The sequence below is a fragment of the Cucurbita moschata genome, unplaced genomic scaffold, assembly GCF_002738365.1.
Source record: "Cucurbita moschata cultivar Rifu unplaced genomic scaffold, Cmos_1.0 Cmo_Scf00001, whole genome shotgun sequence".
NCBI lineage: Eukaryota > Viridiplantae > Streptophyta > Magnoliopsida > Cucurbitales > Cucurbitaceae > Cucurbita > Cucurbita moschata.
Genome location: NW_019268517.1, coordinates 8,597,410 through 8,620,784, shown reverse-complemented (window position 1 = coordinate 8,620,784; position 23,375 = coordinate 8,597,410). Strand labels below are relative to the sequence as shown.

Below are 23,375 nucleotides of genomic sequence, written 5' to 3'. Positions count from 1 at the left end.
TGTATTAAAATAATATTAAAATTTAACATATCTCATCGATCATTCTAATTAGAATTTAGACTAATATTATTGATATCACGCTAACATCTCCTTCCATTCAACAAAGAAATGCACGATGTAACCCATTTAATTATTAAGTTGAAAATTAAATTTTCACTCTTTTTTTTCCATATTGATAAATTCTTTAATAATAATTAATATATTTTGCACATACAAAGAATTGGGTATTTGTGAAGAAATGGCTCTCCAATTTGATTCATCAAATATGTCACTGTTTTTTTGTGGGCTTTTTTTTTCCAAAACTTTGATTTGGTCCTCGTAATGACTTTGCACGTTTCTCAAGAAAACAACCGAACAAACGGAGTTGATTTGACTGGCAATGAAATCTTAAAACTTATAGATATCGATGTCCATGAATATTTATAAAAAAAAAATTATAAACAAATAAATTTATAATTAGTGATATTTTATTAATATATTTGTTATAATTCGTCGAGTTTTATATGATAATGAAAATTCATATCATATCAGACGGTAATATTGAATTTATAAATATATAGAAATATAAAAAAAAAAAAATGTCAAATACATCATAGTTTTATCCATTCAATTTCATATATTTGACTAAATAAGATATTGACATCGTGTTTCAAAGGTAACGCAAATAGTTGGCCTATCTATCTTTAAAAAATAGTTGAATTCAAATTTTAGAATAAGTGCTTAAGTTTAAATTTCTCTTAATTTTTTATGATATATAAAAAATGACCTAAACACCCTTGTACTATCTCTGCTATTGTCGACGACTATCTCATATGACCACTATGCACCGACCAACAATGATCATCTCTATTGTCCACTGCCCAACCCCGATAACGATTATTTTCTACATAGCAATCATCATCGACCATCTCTAGCAACCACCATTGATAACAACTCCAACCACCATCATTGACGACCACTCTAACAATCATCATTGGTCATCCCTTTTACCAATAGTCGATCGATCCTAGTATTTTAAATGCTTAAGATATACTAATTCACTAATGTTACATTAATAACTGAAATCTCATACAACTCAAATATCAAATATTAATGGTCATATTTTTGCTTTCCAAAAATTCAACCCAACCCAAACTGAAAAAGAAAAAAAAAAAAAAACTAACTCAACCTAATTTTTATGATTTGGATCGAGTAGTTCGAATTGATTAGATTCTTGGGTCATTTGAACACCTCTGTTATTGAAATTTATTTTTTCTATGTTTGAAATTTCCAAGTTTTTGACCATATGTACGATATTATCATATTTTAATTTTTATTTGATTCGGTCGTGTAGAAATTTGCATTTAATATTGTATTAATTTGGATAATAATTTCTTGCAATGTTTTTCCATAAATATAAAATTATACAAATTTCACTAAATAGATTTTATAAATTGTTATTTTTTTATTTTAAAACAAAATTAAAAATTATATTACTATATGAAACAAAATATCAAATATAATTTTCCTTTTTTCTTAATTTAGAAATTTGAAAAATAGATCATAGCCGTCCACTTAGAATCCAACGGCAGAAAGATGCTATCCAATCAAATTGCAATATATTTTTAACGCGTTTTTATTTATTAATTTTCAATATTTAAAAAAATGTTCTTAAAGAAACTCAAATCATAACAGAAAAACCGGTAAATTCTTTCTCTCTCTTCTATCCCTGCTTCGCTTTCGTTTCAATTGTTATCCTGTTTTTCATTTGGATTCGCCAAGTGAATATATAAAGGGAAAATTCCCACGAAATCAAACCCCTAAATTTGCGCTTAAAAATTTCCCTGTTCTTCAACGATTTTTGGTTCTCTCTCTCTCTCTCTATCCTTATTCTTCTTCTTCAATTTGTTCGCCCCTGCTTTTTCCTGATCAAGCCGTTGATGTTCTGTAGGGAATCGTTGAAATTTCTGTTTGATTAATGTTTCAGTGGGTCGGGGTTTGAATTTCGTGCGGATTGAGTTAATTTCTGTGGGGGTTTTCTATGATTTTTGTTGTTTATCGATTCGAAGATTCATTGCCCTATACGGATTTTGTATCTGCTCTGTTTTCTTGTTCTTCACGTTGGGTGTTCATGATCGTGTTCTTCAGCATTATCTTTCGTTTTGCCTGCATTATTGTGTTGTTGATTTTCTTATTCTGTTCCCCATTTTGGGGGAAACGCCATGGATGACGGATTTGGGCGATTTTACGGTGCTTGTTTTCTGAGATTTTAGAACGGATATTGGAGTAGAATCGGCTTATTCAGATGGGTAATAAATGTATTGGGTCGAGGAAGGATGGGATTTTGTGTTCGATTACTCAAGCGATTTGGTGGTCTCGAGCGGGTATGGTTTCTTCTCATACTAAAAAAAAGAGGGCTAAAAACCCTAACCCTAACCCTAACCCTAACCCTAATCAAGTAGTTCAAAATACTCCCCCTGAACCAGTGAAGATTGTTGATGATAGGGCCAAACCATTGGAATGGGAGGATAATGCAGCGGCAGAATTAAACCCCAAGGAAGAATTGATCATCATCAACCCTGTAGAGCCTTTGTTGTCTGAGGAAGAATTGATCAAACCAGCTGAACAACCATCAAGCTATGATGAACAGAAGCGACGCGTTGAATCTCCGGTTAAATCGGGAAAGCCAAAGGAATCAGATGGTAATGGTAGTAATAATGTTTCTGAAGATTTGATGAAGGAGAAGAAGACGAAGAAAATAGTGAGTGCAGGTTTGCAGGTTGAGTCAGTTTTGCAAACAAAAACTGGTCATCTAAGGGAGTATTACAGCTTGGGAAGGAAACTTGGACATGGCCAGTTTGGGACGACTTTTCTTTGCGTTGAGAAGTCGACTGGGAAAGAGTATGCCTGTAAATCGATAGCGAAAAGGAAGTTGGCGACGATAGAAGACGTCGAGGATGTGCGGAGAGAGATTCAGATAATGCATCATTTAATTGGTATTCCCAACGTTGTTTCTATTAAAGGAGCTTATGAAGATGCTGTTTCTGTACATGTCGTCATGGAACTGTGCGAAGGCGGCGAGCTTTTCGATCGGATTGTTAAGCTTGGGCATTACACTGAAAGACAGGCAGCTGATCTTGCAAGAACCATTGTAGGGGTAATAGAAGCTTGCCATTCTCTTGGTGTCATGCACCGTGACCTCAAACCCGAGAATTTTCTTTTTGTCGATGGACGCGAGGACTCGCCCTTGAAAGCTATCGATTTCGGGTTGTCTGTCTTCTTCAAGCCAGGTATACTAGAAACTAGTACGAATCGATTTCGGGTTGTCTGTTTTCTTATGATCCAATTCACAACAGGAGCATGTTTAATTTGGTGCTCTGATGATTTTACAGGGGAAATATTTAGGGATGTGGTTGGGAGTCCTTACTATGTGGCACCAGATGTTCTGTGCAAACTATATGGCCCAGAAGCTGATGTTTGGAGTGCTGGTGTGATGATTTACATACTTTTAAGCGGGGTGCCGCCATTTTGGGCAGGTAAAAACACAGATATCTAGCAATTGCACCTGATTAATGTATGAATCATGGTTATCACTTGCCAAATCCAATTCCATATATATGTTCTGATCACTATATTCGTTTTCGTTCTTCCTTCACTCGATTTCGAAACAGAAACCGAGCAAGAGATATTTGACGAAGTTTTGCACGGAGATCTCGACTTCACGTTAGATCCCTGGCCAAGTATTTCTGACAGTGCCAAAGATTTGGTAAGGAGGATGCTCGTTAGAAACCCGAAAGAGCGGCTCTCCGCTCATGAAGTTCTATGTAAGTTTCTACTTTGTGATGGTTCATAAAAATTCTAATATTGATATTCTAAGTGTAGAAGGTTATGAAACTTCATAATAGGCTTAAATCAAGCGCAAGAGATCAGGCATGGAGGACCTCTCTTAGCTCCTTAGACAGATATGGAAGAAGTTCTTCCCTGTTTAAGTGCACAATTTTAGATAAAAACCACTTTTAATGAGGAATGTAAACATAAAATAGGTCTGATCGAGGTTCGATAATCAATATATCCGTTCGTTTTTCAGTCCAAATGTCGTTTGTAATCGCCCAAGCTCACCACTAACAGATATTGTCCGCTTTGACCTGTTATGTATCAACGTTAGCCTCACGGTTTTAAAACGCGTTTACTAGGGAGAGGTTTCCACACTCTTATAAGGAATGTTTTGTTCCCCTCTCCAACCGACGTGGGATCTCACATCATTTCTCATTTCTCATGCACACCCTTCTAGTTTGATTGGAGATTTTGCAGGCTGGGAATTTTATCTACTGTGTGTTTTTGTTGTTCTTGAAGAACGCTTGGAGGTCAATGGATAATTATTAGAACAACTCTTATCTAAATCGACTTTAAAAAGTCATTATCCAAACATGTTTTCGGTCTCGAGAACCATTCTTGTAACATCATTCTCAAACAGCACACAGTTAGTTCTGATAGTACATTTGGTCCGAGCATTAACGGTGTCGGTTTCGGTTTTCCAGGCCATCCCTGGCTTCAGGTTGATGGAGTGGCTCCAGATAAACCTCTTGATTCTGCAGTCTTGAGTCGTTTGAAACAGTTTTCTGCAATGAACAAGCTCAAGAAAATGGCTTTGAGAGTAAGTCTTTGGGTTTCTCAACCTAAACTGAAAATGGAATTTGTCTCACTTGAACCTGTTTTTGTGCTTCTCCTTCTTTCAGGTCATTGCTGAGAGCCTCTCCGAAGAAGAGATCGCCGGGTTGAAGGAAATGTTTAAGATGATCGATACCGACAACAGCGGCCAAATTACGGCTGAAGAGCTCAAGGATGGACTCAACAGATTTGGAGCAAATCTGAATGAGACTGAGATAAAAGATCTTATGCAAGCTGTAAGTTCTAAAAACAATTCAAATGTGTTCGTTCGACTCGATTAGCTCATACGTATCTCTCTAACGAAACGCTACTTATTTCGAAACGCAGGCTGATTTTGACAACAATGGCTGCATTGACTATGGAGAGTTCATAGCAGCAACACTTCATTTGAACAAAGCTGAGAGAGAAGATCATCTCTTTGCAGCTTTCCAATACTTTGACAAGGACGGGAGCGGTTATATCACGCAAGACGAACTTCAAAAAGCCTGCGAAGATTTCGGCATCGAAAGCATTCACTTGGAAGAGATGATCAGAGAAGTCGATCAGGACAATGTAAGCATCTACTTCATTTCTTTTCTTGACATACTTCTCACTCTTACAACTACTACAACTAGAAACAATGAAATGGGATGATCTGGTTTGGATTTGTGTTCATCTAAACGATCACTATAACTCGTTATCCAGGACGGTCGAATCGATTACAACGAGTTCGTGGCGATGATGCAGAAGGGAAATGGTGATTTGGGGAAGAAGGGTCAACAGAGTACTAACTTTAGCATTGGTTTTAGGGAGGCACTTCCTGTTTGTTAGCAAATCAGGAGAAATTTTCCCTCTCTTTCTCTCACAAATTCTTTCTTGTGACTGTATAAAATCTGTACAAGGTTTAACTATTGCTTCGTTTTGATAAGTAAAATGTAAATTATCTGCTTCTTTTAGAGCTCGACTCATTATTTATGTCAGCCAAAACATGTATCTATATATGTGTGTGTATATATATATATATATAGCTTCGGTTACAAGGGTTCGTAACAAGTTTCCTTTACAATGTCATTTCTCCTATAATAGAACGTAATAGTCAAGTTAAAACACACTTTTTGTGAGATCTCACATCGATCGAAAAGAGGAACGAGTGCACGCGAGAACGCTGGTCCCTAGAGGGGGTGGATTGTTAGATCCCACGTCAGTTGGGGAGGAGAACAAGACATTCTTTATAAAGATGTGGAAACCTCCCGAGTAAAACTTTGAGGGCAACTCGAAAGAGAAAACTCAAATAGGACAATATTTGCCAATAGTGGGCTTGGACGATTACACTTCTAGTCCTTACACTTTCGAAAAATTATTAACGAATTTCATTTTTGTATTGATTTAAGCATATGTACTTTTAAATTATAACAATTTAGTCCTTAAACTTTAGGTAACATGTAACAATTTAATTTCTACCACAAAAAAAAGTATATTAGAATTTAATTTTTATAATGATTAAATAATGTAATGTCCCATCAAAATTATTAAGGGAATGATTCTCTACGAGGTTCATGTACTTGCCTTTAACATACACAAAAACACAACTATGTAAGCTTCACAAAGTTATTTCACATGGATTTATGTTCAAAGTCCGAAAGTCGAGAAGATCTAGGGTAAGCACTCATGCTAGCACGATGGCGCTATGGGTGGATATGCATAGGGTCTAGGAGGGCTCGGGGCTCGGGTATCTCTTAACTTTCAATTTTATATCTAACTGATCCGATTAAAAAAAATTCAAAAAATTTAATTAAATAAATAAATTTGTTTAATATAAAAAGGGCATAAAAATGGAAAAGTCCAGGGAACGGGGTTTGAATGCAACGCACCACCCACAAAATCCCATATTTGAGAGAAAAAAACGTGAGAATACGTTTGGGCCCACAAAATGGACGGCCAGGATTCTCTTTCCCAAATCTACGATTCCATTCCTTCAATCTTCCCCGCAGGTTGTGACAGCTCATGCTCAGTTGGACTAAGTGATTGGGCGCCACCTCCATCTCCTAACGTGGAGACCAATCACGTTGCTCGATCCTGCCACGTCAGCTACATCATGTGGGTCCCTGCTGTGACTCCCCAACATACAGTCTCTTTCCCCATGTTCTCAAATAGTTTTGTTTTTCTTCTCTCTGCTGGCTTCAATCATTGGCTGATTTATTAAATTACTCTTTTGCCCTCCTTTCCCTTTTGCTAAACTACTTTGCCCCTGGTTCATAAAAATTTAACCATCGCTCACCGTAACAAATCAAGCCTACCGCTAAATAGATATTGTCTGTTTTAACCCGTTATATATCATTATTAGTTTCACGGTTTTAAAATACGTCTACTGAGAAGAGGTTTTCCATACCCTTATAAGAAATGTGGGATCTCACAATCAATAAATCAATGGTCTCTCTACTTCTTCCTCTGATTCTAAGACGTTGTAGGACTTAACCTAACACCTTACAACATGAACCGACAACACGTTCCCAAACAATCCCTTTTTTCGAGAGGATTAGCAGCAGTCAAATCAATCCATTGTTGTAATTGCGTAATGTCATCATCAAACTTTGATTTTTGATGGTTAAAATAATAAATATATAAATAAAACTTTAATTAATGGGGTAAGCAAAAGAAAATGAAGGGTATTAATAAATAATTATGTAACACATCCTTTTAAATATAAATGTAATCTTATGTCTAATGATATGACTAATCGATTCATTTCTTTATTTTTATTTTTTAATTTAACTAAATTTTAAAAAATAAAATTAGTTTATTTAAAAAAAAAATTATTTTATTTTTTGGAATTTTACTGAATAAAAACGTTTGGAAAACATATATACAATTTTAAAAAATTATGATTATCAAACTATTTTAATAAGCGATCACAATTTAATTTTGATTTTATCCATAACTATAATTTTAATTAATGTAGATTTTTAAATATTAATTTAATTTAATTTGTTTGATCTTAATTAATGTAGTTTTTTTTTCTCTCTCTATAGCGTCTTGATGGCTAAGATCAACCACTTGGAGAATGTGGAGCCTTTCTTTCTCGGTCATCTACTCACTCCGTGTGGGGAAATTCTTGAGCCGAAAACGCTTTTCCTTCTTTTTCGTCACACAAGCAAGCAAGAAAAAAAAAACCTAACTGAATTGGTTTTGATAAATTTTTCTTCTGTTTACCGGTCCCAGTTATTTGAGTTTTATCTTTGACGTCACGGATTTTTCATCAGAAGACTAAAGGAGGTCGCGGGTTGCACGTTGGCAATAACGTTATCTGAGTATGAGCGGGATACTTCTTTTTTGTTCCCTTCCAAAAAGAATGAAATGCATAGGGAACCATCTTTTTGTTGCGGTTTTGATTTTCTTCTACTCTCTGAAAAGAAACTCCTCTCGATGTTGATAAGAATGAATCTTTCGATGTGACTATATATATATTCCTTTTATCCTATTAAATTAATAATTTAGTTTAAGACTTTTTAAATATATTCACAGCATTCAACTAAATAAAATAAATAAATAAAAATAGTTGGAAATTAAAGTAGAATTATCCTAAAAGTTAGGGACTAAAATGCAAAAAATAAGAAATAGTTAGAAATTAGAGTAGAATTACCCTAAAAGTTAGGGACTAAAATGCAAAAAAATAAGAAATAGTTAGAAATTAGAGTAGAATTACCCTGAAAGTTACGGACTAAAATGCAAAAAATAAGAAATAGTTAGAAATTAGAGTAGAATTACCCTAAAAGTTAGGGACTAAAATGCAAAAAAATAAGAAATAGTTAGAAATTAAAGTAGAATTATCCTAGGATTAAAATGAAAAAAATAAAAATATATATATATAGTTAGAAACTAAAATAGAATTATCCTAAAAGTTAGGGACTAAAATGCAAAGTTTAAATAGTTGTGATTGACAACATTCTTGAAAGCATCTCCCAAACCACTTGGCATCTCTCCCACTGTTCAAAGGTTTTGAAGAACAAAATGGCTTTTTGGTCATTTTAGAATTTCCCATTTTTTTCTATCCATTTTCATAGAGAAAGATAAATAAATAATCCTTTGTAGCTTCCTGTACCAACTTTCTCTGCACTCTGTCTTTATCTCTCATCATACACACCATTGTCACCAACCTTCTGTAGCTTTCATGGTGAATTCTCTCAATCACTACAACCATTCAAGTGCTTTCTAATCTAAACCGCTTTCGATCTGCTTTTCTACTCTTGCTCTCTTTCAGTCTCCCATCCTTAATTTCCATTCAATCTTTTCCATAATTTTGTCTTTGAATTCTCTGATCCTTATTGGGATTTGAGTCTCTGTTCTTTGCTTCTTCTGTTTAAATTCAAGAGAATCCCAAAATCCCCATACCCAATTCGTATTGGGACGGGTTCTTATTGATTTTGTAAGTTTTTTTTGTGTTTCTTCCTTCAATCAATTGGGTTTTGGGTTTTTGTTATTTCTGGAAATTTTCTGTTGATTTTCTGGTTCTGTTTGTGTTAATTTGGTGAATGAATTTATGAGTTTTGTGTTTCTTGATGTGGGTTTCTTGTTTTCGTTCTCATTTCTGCTTTCGTCTTCAATGCCCTCCACCTGTTTGATGAAAGTCCGCATAGAATAATTGTTTTGTGACTCCTCTGTTTGGTTGTGATAAAAGATGTCAGAATCATAGATGAGGAGAGACAAGTGTATCCGAGAGTAAATATTTGCACATGGAGGCTAATTGTTTTCTTTGTATAGTTTTGAGGCCTTTGAATCATGTCGGATATAGTAATGTTAAGCTTTTTGGGCTGTCAGTTTTTGGAATGTACTGTCGTCACCATGGAGCTTGATATGATGGGAATACCTTTTTCAAGTTAGAACCATATGTTTTTGGGGTAATTTCTCCAATGGTTTTGTAAAAAAATCAAAGGGGCATTCACTCATCTCGTATTCATCAGGTGGTCATTCAACCTTTTCAAATTGTCTTGTTAAGGGATCTGTAATCTTTCATATATGCTGCAAGCCTCATTCATGCTAAACTTATAGCTTGACTTTTTGGTGTTCTTCTGGTAGTCTAAGCGTTGCAATACTTTATTTGTCACGTTGTCCTATAGGCATCACGGAATATAGCTTTCTTTTTCCACCTTTGTTCTTATCTTTAAGCCGTTTCGATTGGAGTTCATCTTAGATTTCTTTTATCTGCACTTGGGTTCTTATAACATCTTCTCAATTGATGTTGCTAAGGATCTTTTCACTTATCAGGTGATGGAATCTGAAAATGGAGTTATTGAGATGCCACAAGTGGATAATTCAGCTGTGGTTTTGACAAATGAGGGTGAGATTGTCGACGACAGTGGTCAAAAAGCTCCTGCTCTGAATGAGATTTTAGAACCAGTGGCAGAAACCGAACATATTAGTTCTTCCAAAACTAAGATACAAGCCACTGCGACTGTTCCCAAGAGTAAAAGTGTAAAAGCTTCGAAGGTATTTTCATTGGGCTATTCTCTCATTGATAGGTCATTGGACATAAATGGTTGACTCTTTGTGTGAGATCCCACATTCGGATGGAGAGGAGAACGAAATATTTCTTATAAGGGTGTAGAAACCTCTCCTTAGCAGATGCGTTTTAAAAACTTTGAGGGGACGTCCGAAAGAGAAAGCCTAAAGAGGACAATATCTGCTAGCGGTGGGCTTGAGCTGTTATAAATGGTATCAAAGCTAGACAAGAAAACGGTGTGTCAACGAGGACGTTGGGCCCCCAGGGGGGGTGGATTAGAAGATCCTACGTCGGTTGGAGAGGAGAACAAAACATTCCTTATAAGAGTGTGGAAACCTCTCCCTAGCAGACGCGTTTCAAAAACCTTGAGGAGAAGTCCGAAAGGGAAAGTCCAAAGAGGACAATATTTGCTAGCGGTGGGCTTAGGTGGTTATACTTTGGATTCCTAATAAATTCTAGTTCACTTCAGGAACCTGGAACAGCAGTAGGTTCTTCAAAGAAGAACAAACTGGCTAAGGAGAAACCAAGTTTAACAGGCCTTGCGCAGTCTCCTCGTCCAAACAGGCGAGCCCTCTCTCAGAGCCTTTCATTTCCTGCAAGAGGGGGTGGTAGCGATGTAATGGACAAAAGCATTGACAAATATCCAGTTAAAACAGCCACCAAGCGCACAGGGGAAAATGGTATTAAATCAAGGACCCAAATATCTGACGGTTCTCAATTGAAGAATCCATTAAACAGAGTGATCTCTAAGGGAGTAAATAAAAACACTGGCAATAGTGCCCAAAGATCATCATTGGCATCTATTTCTGGCCATTGCTCCTCTGTTGTAAGATATTACTTTTCCTTTCAAATTTGTCCTCTGCTTCTCCAGCTTCATTTAACTAACTATACTATAATTTTGTCTCTAACCAGCCTATGAAAAATGCTATGGTGAATTCGACTAGCGATTCGCCTCTGTCGGAATCTGCTGTGTAAGCCAATGCACTCGACCGTGAAAGTGTGACAATTTTCCTATGAAAAGGGCAATCTGTTAACACCCAGTTGTGTTCAATTGCAGATCTGTTGAACAGAAACCAAAACCAGGGAAAACAACAGTTCCCCCTTCAGAGGATGATGATGCTCACTCCACTTCTTCGTACGCTTCTCGTTCTCGAGGCTGCTATTAATAATACTTGTGTATTTCTGTTTGTTGTAGTTTGGATTCTTCATAACATACTGAAGTAATACTTTTTATTACCAACAGAAGTGCCACTCCACATGCAAGGAGAAACAGTTGTCCTGGTTTTGCTTTCAGGTTGGATGAACGTGCTGAGAAAAGGAAGGAGGTTTGGATGGACTTATGTTTTCTTCATGGCTTGTTTGTATGTTGTTTTACCTGCAGAAAACGTTACATTTTTCAATTCTTCAATGGCAGTTCTTTTTGAAATTAGAAGAGAAAATCCAGGCAAAGGAAGTTGAGATAACTAATATGCAGGCTAAATCTAAGGTATTACAGATAGCACATTTGAACCACGATAGCACTTCGCCGCCCTCCCCTCCCCCGGACCGCCCCCCACCTTGTCCTGTTGTAACTTTTACAAGGACTGGACTCATTTTCTGCTTCGAATACCTTGCAGGAAAGCCAGCAAGCAGAGATTAAGCAGCTGAGAAAGAGTATGACATTTAAAGCAACACCAATGCCAAATTTCTACAAGGAACCTCCTCCAAAGCCTGATCTAAAGAAGGTTAGTGAATTATTTGTCGATACTATCAGACTGGGCACTTAAGGATCCAAATTAATTGATAAATGCCGATGTCGTTCGATTTTGTTGTGACTGGCCACACACGATGGACTGTTTTTCAGTGGCATTCTGTATGAATTCAGTTTGATGAACACATGTTCTTCTATTCTTCTGTTCTTCTGTGATTTGGATTATATGAACCATATTTGCGTTGATTTGCATAGATACCAACCACCCGTCCAATATCTCCCAAACTGGGTAGAAATAAGAGCTTGGCTACTGAAGTGGGCACCTCCGTTCACAGTCCAGGCCAAAACAGTGAACCGAGCAATTCACCGAAGGCGTTCCAGGCTAAATCCGATAAAGAAAATGTTAGTTTGAAGAAGGCAGCTAAGAAGCCTCAGACCAAGCTCCAGCCAAACGATACCGAAGGAGCTTCCATCAAGCCAAAGCCAAAGCCAAAGATCAACAAACCCGAAAGACAGCACTCGAATCCTGTCGTTGCAGGGACGACAAAACAGCAGGATGTCCAGCCCATTGACCGTCTTGAATCAAATGACTCAGGTCCTCCCAACAAGGAGGAACCAACAACCGCAGCCTCACCAGAGATCATGGCAGCTGAAATTTCTGTTGGAGGCTAAGAACACTCAAAAGTTCTCACTTCCAAGACATCAGATTTAGAGGTTTGAAATTTTTTATGGTAAGTATTGTGAATAGAATGTTTTAAAACTTTTTTACGTCAAAATTATAAATTTGCAACATAAGTATTTGTTCTCTCCATTTGTTTTTTTTTTTCATCAAGTTCTTGTTAAGATATAAATATAGATATATAGATATATAGATTATGCTCTTTATGAATTGATTGCATTTATAATGGCATATGTTCTTTGCCCTTTGCCTTTGTTTACAGGTTCACAAGTACTCTTACTTCCCTCGTTTTTCTTTTTTCTTGCATTAATGAAAATAGCTTCTACCATTGAATTTCCACAAGTGTTTCAAACATATACTTAACTTTCAAAATTTTTCTGTTTTAAAAAAATTCAATCAAAAGTTACATTAATATTTTTAAACATTTTTAAAAAGCAAGAAGAAGATACTCTTATCATTAGTATATGAACGGAATCATTAGTACCAAATTTTTAAAATATTCACAAACTTTTAAAAGCAACATGATTGATGAATGAAATATTGGATTGAGAGGGTATAACCATCTTTCGGCTAACCTAGCCTCCTCCGTCCCTCGAGACCAACAAGGGGTAGTAAAAGAATATTCACTTGTTGCCCATCGACTATGCCTTTCGGCCTAATCTTAGGCCCTAACTCACCCTCCGTTAGGGTTCTGCCTTGTTATCAAAAAGAGAGTTGGGTAAAACAAACTCCCTTCTTGGACGAGCACGACTGAATATATATTAAAAAGGTCAATCCCTCCCCTAAGACACCAAAAAAAACCGGGCCGAACTTCTACCCGAAGAAGAGAAAAATATGAGAAATGAGATATTTTTGTAAGTATTTAAGTCGGGTGTTCGAAGAAATTGAGGCATCCATGGAAAGAAAATAAAGAAAAATACATAATTTTTTACAAAAAAAAATATTTTGGATGCAAACATCGGCAGTGAATAAACATTCATTAATAATAATGAACAGAAAAATATTAACCCAAAATTTCTACATTATCCTGTGCGGGTTTTCCCGAGAAAATTTCTACATTTTCTTGCTCTCCAATCATCTTTCCAGTCCATTTCATATCTGCAGCATCGTCACAAGTACAGATTGTCAAACCCTTTTTATAAAACTATTTATTTATTTATTAATTATTATCTTTTAGAACATATTCTTTTAAAAAATAGCTCAATAATTGAGTGTATTTTTAATTTAGTCCCTATTCTTTAATCAAGTTTTTAAAATATAAAGGACTCAATTCAAACTTACCACTTGGTGTAAATGATTATTCTTGTTTTGGGTGTAAAGTTGAGAGGTTTATTTGTCATTGGCATGATGAGAAATGAGAGTCCTGCCCTAAGGCTCCAAGCATACTACATGTAACTTCCATCACCTTCCCTGCAATTCGTATAACAACAAAGAAAAGTGTTACGGTTTTCAGCGGTTGAGTCCGTACAACGGTAAACTCGTCTCCATCGAGAATAAAGAAATTGGTTCACCCAGATTCCACCCTCTCGACTATAATGATCCAGATCTAACTCAAGTCCATCGCTAGAAGATATTGTCTACTTTGACTCATTAGATTTCACTGTCACCCTTACGATTCTAAAACGTGGCTATTAAGTAGATGCCTTCACAAACACTGATTCATTCTCCCCTCCAACCGACGTGGAATCTCACAATTCACTCTCTTGGAGGCTATCGCCTAGTGTCTGGGTCTGATATCATTGTGAGATGTCACGTTGGAGAGGAGAACAAATCATTTTTCATAACCGTGTGAAAAAATCTCACTAATAGATGCGTTTTAAGACTTTGAGGGAAAGCCTTGCATGTTACCATAGTTCTTTTCTACCATCTTTTAAGTTATCGGGCCAATTTGCATGCATCTTGATGGACAACCTCCTAACCCTACAACTAGTTGTCGAGGTAACTCGTAAAATATTAAACCGTACGTAATCCATTCTAAATCAATTTCTATGTCTCTAATGCATAAATTAAAAGTGAATGGAAGAAGAAGAAGAAGATATACCTCGTATTGGTTTAGTGGCAACTTTGATAGCTGAATTTGATTTCTTCTCAGCTTTTTCCTCCAATGGAAACAGAACTCCATCAATTCCCTGCACAGAAATCCGACCATCTGTGTATATATCAGGGTCGAACAGATAAGCAGAGCCTTCACCTTGCCCGAATTTCACTGACCCGTCCGCCTCCTGCGCTGCCACCGCGTGTGGCAGCCGGAGCGTTTGATACCGAACTTTCCCAAATCGCCGAACTGCATTGTACATACTTTCCTCCGTTTGATACTCCGGTATCACATGGTAGTACATGATCTGCTCCGGCGCCCCTGGTTCGCTCAGCTGATCGACCGTCAGCTTCGCCATCGCTTCATCGTTCGGGGCGAGAACTGTTAGAACGTACCCTTCGGAGACTAATCTCCCCATCTCTGTGGCTAGAGATGTCAAATTCACTAAAATGTCAGCCATCTCGTTGTAGCCGCCGTAATGTAGCAGCGTTTCGATGAAATCCTTCACCTGCCGCTCTCCGTCGAAATGGTGGTGGTGTCCACCGGGGCCGGGAGCCGGTGCAGGAGCGAGAGAAGGGCCAGGAGCTAAAGCGTCATAGATTGTCAAAACGGGCGGCGCTCCAGCAGGGATAGGCGGCGACGGCTTCTTCAAGCGATGAGTACGTGGATCGACTTCCGGTGCACCTTCAGGCAAAACGGCGGAAATCGACTGCAAATTCCTCCGCCGGTTGAAATCCTCTTGCACAGAACGGGGAATCAATAACCGTTCGATTCCGTGGATCACTCCATCGGGACGAACAACGTGATCGGGACGAATAATCTCAGCCGAATCAACAAATCGCTTCCCGGAAACGGAGTACCCCAAATGCAAATACGAATTCCCCAAAGTCCAATGTCGAACCGGTGAAGAACGATCATCCGGCCAATGATTCGAGGCAACCCTAATGGGAACAATGTGGGACATCAAAAGCGTCTGAAGCGATTTCAAATTCCTCGGCTCAAGCAGAAACCTCTTAAACTCAGGGTCGAACTGGCGCTCAAGAGCTTGATTCGTGGGAGCAAAAATGGTGAGATTATGGTTCCCAACGGCGTTCTCTAGGGTTTGGAGCAAGAGAGCTTTGTCAACAAGCTCTGCAAATTCAATGTAGTGGGAGTCGAGAAGGGCGACGAGGATGGAGTTGGAGTTGATCTGGGGAGCGGCGGAGGAGGAGGAGGAGGAGGGGAATTTGGGAGGCGGATCACGGCGGAGGGCGGCGGAGGAGAGAGGTGAAAGGGAGAGGAAGGAAAGAAAGAGGAAGAGAGTAGAGACGGCATTGGAGGAGGAATCCATGGCGGTGAGAGATGAAAGGGGAAATGGAAGTGGAAGTGGAAGAGAGCGGGAAATATTTGGAGGGGAAAGTGTCGGTGTCGGCGAGAGAGAGGGAGTTGGGAGTGGGGACAGAGAGGAAGTAACAATGGAGGACGACGAGAGAGAAGAGGGCGGAGGAAGAAGAAGGCTGTTGACGGCGAAACAACAGGCTGGCGCCTTCCGGACCCACGCGGTACTGACACTGACACACACTGCCTGCTCACCGCCCTCTTATAAAGGGTGTCACTGGGTTCTTTATTATACATTTTTCCAAATTTAATTTAAATTTTTGTTTTTAATAAAATTATATTTTATTTTATAAAAATATTTTAATTAAAATTTACAACTCAATTTAATATATACTAAAAATTACTTTCTTAATAATTTTAGTATATATTAAAAATTATGGTTCGGAGTGGATTGAGAATAAATAATAAAATATATAGATATAAAATTAATAATAAATTCGGTTTAATTAATGAAAGAATGTCATCAATTGTTTACATGCTGGTTTATTAGCATATTTGTTACTTAACGTTTGTTTTTATTGTCGGTGATGTTAGTCTATTTGGTAGGTATGTTGTTCCAGTCGAGACTAAATGAGGAGAGGACAATAAGGACATTCACATGACGTCGAGTGTACCCAAAAAATAATTAATTTTGAGACATAAAGATATCTTTCTGAATGCTTACCAACCAACCTCAAAATCTAAATATTCAAACAAATATCTTACTACTTTTTTTATTTTTTTTTTTTCAAAACAAAAATAATGGAATAGAGATAGCTTACCAAGGCGATGATCAGTAGCACCGGGACTAAGACACGGCTGATAAAGATAAAACTTGTTTGGTATGCACACGAGCATCAGCTATGAAAGCCATAAGTAGTCTTATGTTTAAACGAACAGTTGAAGAATCATTACTCGAGGGAAACACTTTTTAATATGAACATTCAAATAAAATTCAATTCGAAAAGGGTAAAACCCATCGAGACAGAGATTTTCTTAATGTGTTTTTGTGTATAGAAAAAGTTAGATACAAGATGTCCAGATGGTAAGCTTTTCTCCCAATCTCCCTCCCCTCTTTCTTCTTCCTTATTGGGTTTTTTTCTTTTTTTTCTTCCAGTTCAGACAACAATCAACAACATGAAATTCTTCAACCCTTTTTGTCTGCAAACGCATCTGTTCCTCAGCATATCACCTCTGGAGAATATATATATATAGTTTCACCTGCTTCATAATTCATCTTCACATCAGACCAAAAAATGGAGAAGCTCGTATAATAAACATCGTTTCAAAAACTCATAGTTCCAAGTAAGCTCGGTTGTCATCTTAGTTGATGACAAATGTCTTGACTAGTTGAGTAATTATAAGTTCTTTGCTTGCCTACCGCTAGCAAACATTGTTCTGAGTTTTCTCTTTCGAGTTTTCTCTTTCAAGTTCTCCTAACGGGTTTGCTAGGGAAAGGTTTCTACACCCTTATAAGGAATGTTTCGTTCCCCTCTCCAACCGATGTGGGATCTCACAATTATACAATACAAACTATAGAATAGACCAAGGTGCCTTCAATGGAGGGATTAACATCATGTTTACTATTGGCTAGCTTTCACTTTCACATTTCCCTATGGCTAATGATTCTTAAAGATAATAACTGGAGAACTTTTCCATAATTTTAGGGCGTCCCCATTTTGTGCTCCTTTTGCAGTGGGCTACCTTCCGCTTTTCTTTTCTTTTTTACTGCCCTTTTGAATTCTTTTTGAGGCCGATTAGGAGATATGGTCCTCTTTCGGCTTTCCCTTTCAAATTTTCTCTTAAGGTCTTTAAAACGCGGCTACTAAGGAGAGGTTTCCACACTCCTATAGGGAAAGCTTTGTTCCCCTCTCCAACCGAGGGGGATCTCACAATCCACCCCCTTTCAGGGCCCAAAGTCTTCACTGGCACACCACCCGATATCTGGCTCTTATACCATTTGTAACGGCCCAAGTCCACCGTTAGTAGATATTATCCTCTTTGAGCTTTCTCTTTCAAGATTCCCCTCAAGATTTTTAAAACGCATCTACTAAAGAGAAGTTTCCACACCCATTATAAAGAATGTCTCATTCCCCTCTCCAACTGACGTGGGATCTCACAATCCACCTTCTTTCAAGGACCCAGAGTGTTTGCTGGTACTCATTCTTCTCTCCAATCGATGTGGGATCTTACAATCCACCCCCCTCGGGGCCCAACGTCCTCGCTGGCACACCATCCGGTGTTGGCTCTGGTACACCATTTGTAATGGTCCAAGCCCACCGCTAGCAGATATTGTCTTCTTTGGGCTTTCCCTTTCAAACTTCCCCTCAAGGTTTTTAAAACGTGTACACCCTTATAAAGAATGTTTCGTTCCCCTCCCCAACCAATGTGGGATCTCACAATCCACCCTTTCGAGGGCCCAGCGTCCTCACTGGCACTCATTCCTCTCTCCAATCAAAGTGAGATCTTACCGTCTAAGACGTTATTACCCCACAAATACCAACAAATGACCTCAACTAGTATTGACAATGCATACATGACACAATCTTGCTTCAAGGTTCTTGGTCTAACTATTTTAAATTTGTTTAAGCATGACAGAAAACAAAATGAGACTTTAGCTTCTACTAACCTATATTAACAACGTCAGATAACAAATTATAGTATAAATGTTGAACATCAACTAAATGGAAAACAACAGATGAACATGAATCAATAAGATGTTTAAAGAAACATCTCATTACAAAGAGTTTGAAAATGACATTTAAGAACTTTTCTAAGGTGTTCTAGAGTGAAGATTTCAAGATCATAAATGAAACTGAAATTTTTTTGCTCTCTTGGCTAGGTGGTTGCAGCATTGAGTTCGAAATCATCTCATTACAAAAGTTTTTCTAAGGTGTTTGATGATCATTGCGTTAAAGGAGCTTAAATTGTTTATACGCTTTCTTGATCCAACAGATCCGGTCGTAAAACTTACATCCTAGAAGAACCTTGCCTATTAGGATACCTATCGAAGTCCCTTAGCACGGTTTCTCAAACTCTTGTCATAGTTGTATTGATGTTTGAAACCTTCCAATATATTCTTTCGTTAATCTTAATTCCTTCTTGCTACTTCCACTCCCACACCCCATTCTCTTTGTCGTGTTCGAGAAGGTTAAAAGTCGCTAAGAAGATTAGGATGGTCAGTTGCTCGTGGCAGAATGACACCATTGACTTGTCTATAGCTGATCTATGGGCTCGGGCAAACAATGGTGGGTCCGTTGTATAAGACAAGGATAAAAATCACATCCTTTCGAGAAGTCACTTTTTGTTTAGTTTAGCTCCAAATGGGGAATGTCCTACTATGATGAAAGATGGAAGAGGTGATTTTCCATCCACCTCGATTCATTTTAATGAATCCCCTCGATTGTTGATTATCCCATGATATTTTCGTTTTTCGCCGAGATCTGTATCGATATCACGACTTTCTTTCTCATGTGAGTTTATGTTTCTTTTTAAACAACAAACTGATAGCAGTGTGTATAAGGTGCACCAAACCAACTGGCATCAGACACCAAAAAGATGCAAAAATTAAGAGGAACTCATATGTATCCAAACTGGCAGGCTAATAAATGGTATAGTGTTTAGTTACTCACCTTAAGAAATAAGATGCTGACGACAGATGCATTTGCCAAAATTAATACGTAATGATTTAACGCTCGGCAGACGTTGCAGCACAAGAGGCTGTAGCACTTTTGTCGTTTAAAGAGTTCTCTGGGCTGCTCTCTCTTCTAACGTGGCCACCCGGCTCATTAGAATCTTGATTTGTAACACCATCATCTCTGGTTTCAAGACGTTGCATCATACGTGATACACTGGCAATTCCTGCATTTACTTCTCTTCGAACTTCGGAACCAAGTTCAGACATGGAAGAGTTGCGTGAGAATAGCCGCTCCTTCCATCCTCTTGTACTCTTCGAAATTGATTCTTTGTACCTTTAGAACCAGAAAGCTCTCAGAACAGCTAATTATAATGTTGTGACTTCATTATGTGTGTAATGTGTGTGAGTTCATATCCATCAAGAATTTAAAACACACATATACCTTGTGGACGCTGCATTAAGTCTTGATTTAAGAGATTCAGAAAATGACTGAAATTCAGAAGGCCCAGCTCTATCCAGATTTGAAGATGGAGAATCACTAGTGGAGATTCTGTGAATGAAGAATCACTATTAATAAATAAATGCTTGCAACAAAGAAGTCATATCAAGATCGTTTGAGACAATTATATACCGAACGCTAGATGAAGCTCCTCGCCGATTGGTTGAAAAGTTGGATCCAGATGCTGAGCGAGAAATTTGGTCAGTCTGAATGGACTGAAACTGTGCAATGTGCTGTGATGGTTCATCCCCACGAGGTGTCCGTGGGCTAGAGGGGCTAGCCATAGTAATCCCTGCTGGATCAGTGCCCCCTTCGGAGGCTGAGACATTCTCAGATGGAGGTCCACCGGGATGAGTGGAGAAAACCAAGAAATGAGGACGTCCATGAGATGATGATTGACTCCTCTGCACTTCTCTTCGACCCATATGGTGTGCCCTCCCCATTGCAGCAGCTGCAGCCAGGTGCTGGATTATTCGCTCTTCAAGCTCGGCATTAGTAACACCCAGTGGTAGCTGCATTAGAAGAAAACATCATCTTCGACAATTCCAATATCTTCAAAACTCGAAAAGGTAAAAAGGCAAGAAGAGAAACGAACATGTTGCAACTCAAAATTGCCAATAGCTGGATGATGAAACACAGCAGTATTCCTCACCGGAGTGACCCTTATATTCCTCTCTCGTTCAACCGCCTCCAACAACTCTTGACTGCCAAAACATAAACACGTAAACAAACGCCATAACATTCAAAACCCGCAAAACAGCAGATGCATCACATGGAAGTAAAAAAGCAAACCTGGTCGGGTCCTTCAGGCTGATAGATTGCCAACACATAGGACATTGAGAACTTCTCTGGCACCTGCATATCAAACGAGCAATTCAATATCACAAGTATGCCTTCGTTGCCAGTCCCAACGAACAATATTATCAACAATCACAGGTAACAGAACAATCAGATTAAGTCACTTCTCAAGAACACAAGAACAAAGTTCCAAATGCATCACACATTAACTCACAATACATTTAACAAAAGATTCCCAAATCCATGAAACAAGAACGATTGTAACTCGGATAAACAGAACAACCAAACTCAACAGGAGTTGCTGGCCAGGTGCATATGATAAACAGTAACAATTTAGAAGAAAGCAACACTTATATCATACCACTCAAGGATGCATTGGAGGTGAAACTCATGCTTGCAAGCAGTAACCTACAAGACAAGAATCATAAGTAATGGAATGTTCATGTTCATGTTCATATTCATACAATCACTGTGGAAATAAGTGGGCATTTTCACTCTTTTTCCCCCACTTTTTGCATCAAGAAAAAAGGAAGGAAGGTACAATCAATAAAGATATAAATGGCTCAATCATTGTACCGTAGAAGGATCACTTTCACAAAAATCCTCAAGGCATATGCTGCAAGCATCATCACAAGCTTCTTGAATTCCCCCTTCCACAAACGCAGCAGCCGATGTCAAACGATTCTCAGAATCCTTCTCTTCCTCCATCTCCAAAACCTAAAGTTCATCAACACCATAATCAATTTAACCCTAATTTACACAAGAACACACAATCCAAATCCGATCAAATCCATCACGATTCACGACTTCCTTGATCAAATAACATAATCCGATTTCACCAACTAGAACAAGATTCGATTTCCATGAATGTCTCGATGAAATTTTGAAATTAAAGAGCGGGAATAAATTAAAGATCATCGCATCGCATCACATTAGAGAACCGTGCAAAATAACTTATGGGTTTACCTCGATTAAACAATTGAGAAATTCCCAGAAGATGGGTTGAAGAAATTCAACGAAAAAAACCCATAAAACGAATCGGATCGAGCTTCAGAAATTCCCCTGTTCCAGAGAAAATCAATCTCTGCTAGGGAAACACATCACCAAATCTTAATAACCCCAGAATCCACCAAGGAAGAAAGAAGAAAAATGATAATCGGAGAGAAAAAAAAAAGGATAAAAGCAAGGCACAAGACAAATGCCCCTTCACCTTTAATAATGGGTATTGATTGTTATTGCTTTAACCTCAATTCCCTTTCTCTCTCTCCCTCTCTCTCTCTCTTGTTTTTGTTTTACTTTTTTTTTTTTTTTTTCCATTAAAGATCTTTTTGTGTGTTGGAAAACAAACCCACCAACAAAGCATTAGAGAGAACCTCAAAAGTCTCATCCTTCACACCCACTTCCATAATTGATTACAATTATCCAATCCCAAAATCAAAAACCTCAAAACAAACCTAATTCTACCGATTAACAGAATAAAAATATAATCTTTATTATAAATATTTTAATAAAGTTTACATATTTAGAGTGATTTTGTACCCATTTAAATTTTTATACGTGATTTTTATAGATTAAAATAAAAAATAATTTTGATTATATTAAAATTTATGTGGATTTTTTTATTTTGTTTTACTATATATAAAATTATGTTTGATGAATATAATTAAATGTCATTAATATAATATCAAAACAAAAATAGCAAGTGATTTAATTTTTAATTTTAATATATTAAATTATTTACCTGTAAATTTAATACATTTTATATCACTGCTTGTATAAATTATTTTATTGAAAAATAAAAATAAAAATAATGTAATTTATGATTTACTCTTTGTCATTTCAAATAATTTAAATAATTATTACATATATTTAAACGTATGTTTTAAAAATAAAAGGACAAAATGAATAAAAACTAAAAATAAAAACTAGGCATAAATGCTTAAGGAAAAAATAGAAGAAAATAAATTAATTAAGCAAAAAGTGCTATTTTTATTTATTGATTTTATTTTAAAATTTTATATTAAACGATTGTTTCAAAAAATTGACGACTCAAAATTTTTTTAAAATAAATTAAATTAAATCAAATTAATCTAATTTTATTATTATTCTTTAAAAAAATACATTTTTATTTATGATAAATCATATATAAATATATTTATTTTACTTTTATTTAATTTTTTATTTTTTATTCTCTTTTGAAAATAATTTTTAGATGTCATTTTTCAATATATATTTAATTTAAGTTATAAATCTTAATTATAAGTATGTTTTACCGACTAACATCTTACTTAAATTAATAAATTATTTTTTATAGTTTTTCAAATTATTTTAAAATTAATTATTAGTGGTTGAATATCATTATTTTATATTTCTTTCAAGAATCTTTAATTAATATATAACAAAAAAAAACTATTATAATATACTATCATTTAAATATAATATAATATTCCTTTTTTATTTATTTGTAAATACATTATATATATATATATATATATATATATATATATATTTTTTTTTTTTTTTTTTTTTTTTTTTTTTTTTTTTTTTTTTTTTTTTTT

The 23,375-nt window shown here is 36.7% G+C and overlaps 4 protein-coding genes across 8 annotated transcripts; 2 read left to right on the top strand and 2 right to left on the bottom strand.

The window, feature by feature from the left end:
* The first annotated feature begins 1,688 nt into the window (after positions 1-1,688).
* On the top strand, positions 1,689-5,604 carry LOC111445836 (calcium-dependent protein kinase 26-like). Its single transcript, XM_023084352.1, has 7 exons — positions 1,689-3,269; positions 3,372-3,515; positions 3,651-3,803; positions 4,518-4,633; positions 4,716-4,883; positions 4,975-5,199; positions 5,332-5,604. Exons 1-7 carry the CDS (start codon positions 2,285-2,287, stop codon positions 5,455-5,457), a joined length of 1,917 nt encoding a protein of 638 aa, XP_022940120.1. The 5' UTR covers positions 1,689-2,284; the 3' UTR covers positions 5,458-5,604.
* Positions 5,605-8,696: 3,092 nt separating this feature from the next.
* Positions 8,697-12,624, top strand: LOC111449414 (protein WVD2-like 4). Of its 3 annotated transcripts, none has more exons than XM_023089291.1 (9): positions 8,697-8,797; positions 9,889-10,110; positions 10,593-10,949; positions 11,036-11,094; positions 11,181-11,258; positions 11,367-11,448; positions 11,538-11,609; positions 11,740-11,847; positions 12,069-12,624. In XM_023089291.1, exons 1-9 carry the CDS (start codon positions 8,795-8,797, stop codon positions 12,483-12,485), a joined length of 1,398 nt encoding a protein of 465 aa, XP_022945059.1. In that variant the 5' UTR covers positions 8,697-8,794; the 3' UTR covers positions 12,486-12,624. The 3 variants fall into 3 exon arrangements, with proteins under 3 accessions (XP_022945059.1, XP_022945067.1, XP_022945076.1); XM_023089299.1 differs by having other exon boundaries at positions 8,731-9,049; XM_023089308.1 differs by lacking the exon at positions 8,697-8,797 and adding an exon at positions 9,079-9,584.
* A 1,174-nt stretch (positions 12,625-13,798) lies between these two features.
* On the bottom strand, positions 13,799-16,095 carry LOC111453287 (fasciclin-like arabinogalactan protein 17). The gene is made up of 2 exons (XM_023094338.1): positions 14,534-16,095; positions 13,799-13,902 (listed from the first exon to the last, which is right to left on the bottom strand). The coding sequence occupies exons 1-2, from the start codon at positions 15,855-15,857 to the stop codon at positions 13,829-13,831; spliced, it is 1,398 nt and encodes a 465-aa protein (XP_022950106.1). The 5' UTR covers positions 15,858-16,095; the 3' UTR covers positions 13,799-13,828.
* An 882-nt stretch (positions 16,096-16,977) lies between these two features.
* Positions 16,978-22,055, bottom strand: LOC111441910 (E3 ubiquitin-protein ligase RHF2A-like). 3 transcript variants are annotated; one of them, XR_002710253.1, is made up of 9 exons: positions 21,784-22,055; positions 21,394-21,534; positions 21,179-21,225; positions 20,812-20,874; positions 20,615-20,723; positions 20,152-20,531; positions 19,963-20,070; positions 19,516-19,854; positions 16,978-17,107 (listed from the first exon to the last, which is right to left on the bottom strand). XR_002710253.1 is itself a non-coding variant. In XM_023079108.1 (8 exons), exons 2-8 carry the CDS (start codon positions 21,523-21,525, stop codon positions 19,572-19,574), a joined length of 1,122 nt encoding a protein of 373 aa, XP_022934876.1. In that variant the 5' UTR covers positions 21,526-21,534; positions 21,784-22,055; the 3' UTR covers positions 18,986-19,571. The 3 variants fall into 3 exon arrangements, 1 of the variants encoding a protein (XP_022934876.1); XR_002710249.1 differs by having other exon boundaries at positions 16,978-17,104; positions 21,784-22,054; XM_023079108.1 differs by lacking the exon at positions 16,978-17,107 and having other exon boundaries at positions 18,986-19,854.
* Positions 22,056-23,375: the final 1,320 nt, after the last annotated feature.

Excerpts from the sequence above, each read along its gene's own strand:
- LOC111445836 (XM_023084352.1), top strand. The coding sequence starts at position 2,285 with ATGGGTAATAAATGTATTGGGTCGAGGAAGGATGGGATTTTGTGTTCG. Across the intron at positions 3,270-3,371 it reads GTCTGTCTTCTTCAAGCCAG|GGGAAATATTTAGGGATGTG; the intron begins GTATACTAGAAA and ends ATGATTTTACAG. Across the intron at positions 4,884-4,974 it reads TAAAAGATCTTATGCAAGCT|GCTGATTTTGACAACAATGG; the intron begins GTAAGTTCTAAA and ends TTCGAAACGCAG.
- LOC111441910 (XM_023079108.1), bottom strand. The coding sequence starts at position 21,525 with ATGGAGGAAGAGAAGGATTCTGAGAATCGTTTGACATCGGCTGCTGCG. Across the intron at positions 20,875-21,178 it reads CTCCAATGCATCCTTGAGTG|GTGCCAGAGAAGTTCTCAAT; the intron begins GTATGATATAAG and ends TTTGATATGCAG. Across the intron at positions 19,855-19,962 it reads CTTAATGCAGCGTCCACAAG|GTACAAAGAATCAATTTCGA; the intron begins GTATATGTGTGT and ends CTGGTTCTAAAG.
- LOC111449414 (XM_023089291.1), top strand. Across the intron at positions 11,095-11,180 it reads CCTCTGTCGGAATCTGCTGT|ATCTGTTGAACAGAAACCAA; the intron begins GTAAGCCAATGC and ends GTTCAATTGCAG. Across the intron at positions 11,259-11,366 it reads GATGCTCACTCCACTTCTTC|AAGTGCCACTCCACATGCAA; the intron begins GTACGCTTCTCG and ends TATTACCAACAG.
- LOC111453287 (XM_023094338.1), bottom strand. The coding sequence starts at position 15,857 with ATGGATTCCTCCTCCAATGCCGTCTCTACTCTCTTCCTCTTTCTTTCC. Across the intron at positions 13,903-14,533 it reads TGCCACTAAACCAATACGAG|GGAAGGTGATGGAAGTTACA; the intron begins GTATATCTTCTT and ends TACGAATTGCAG.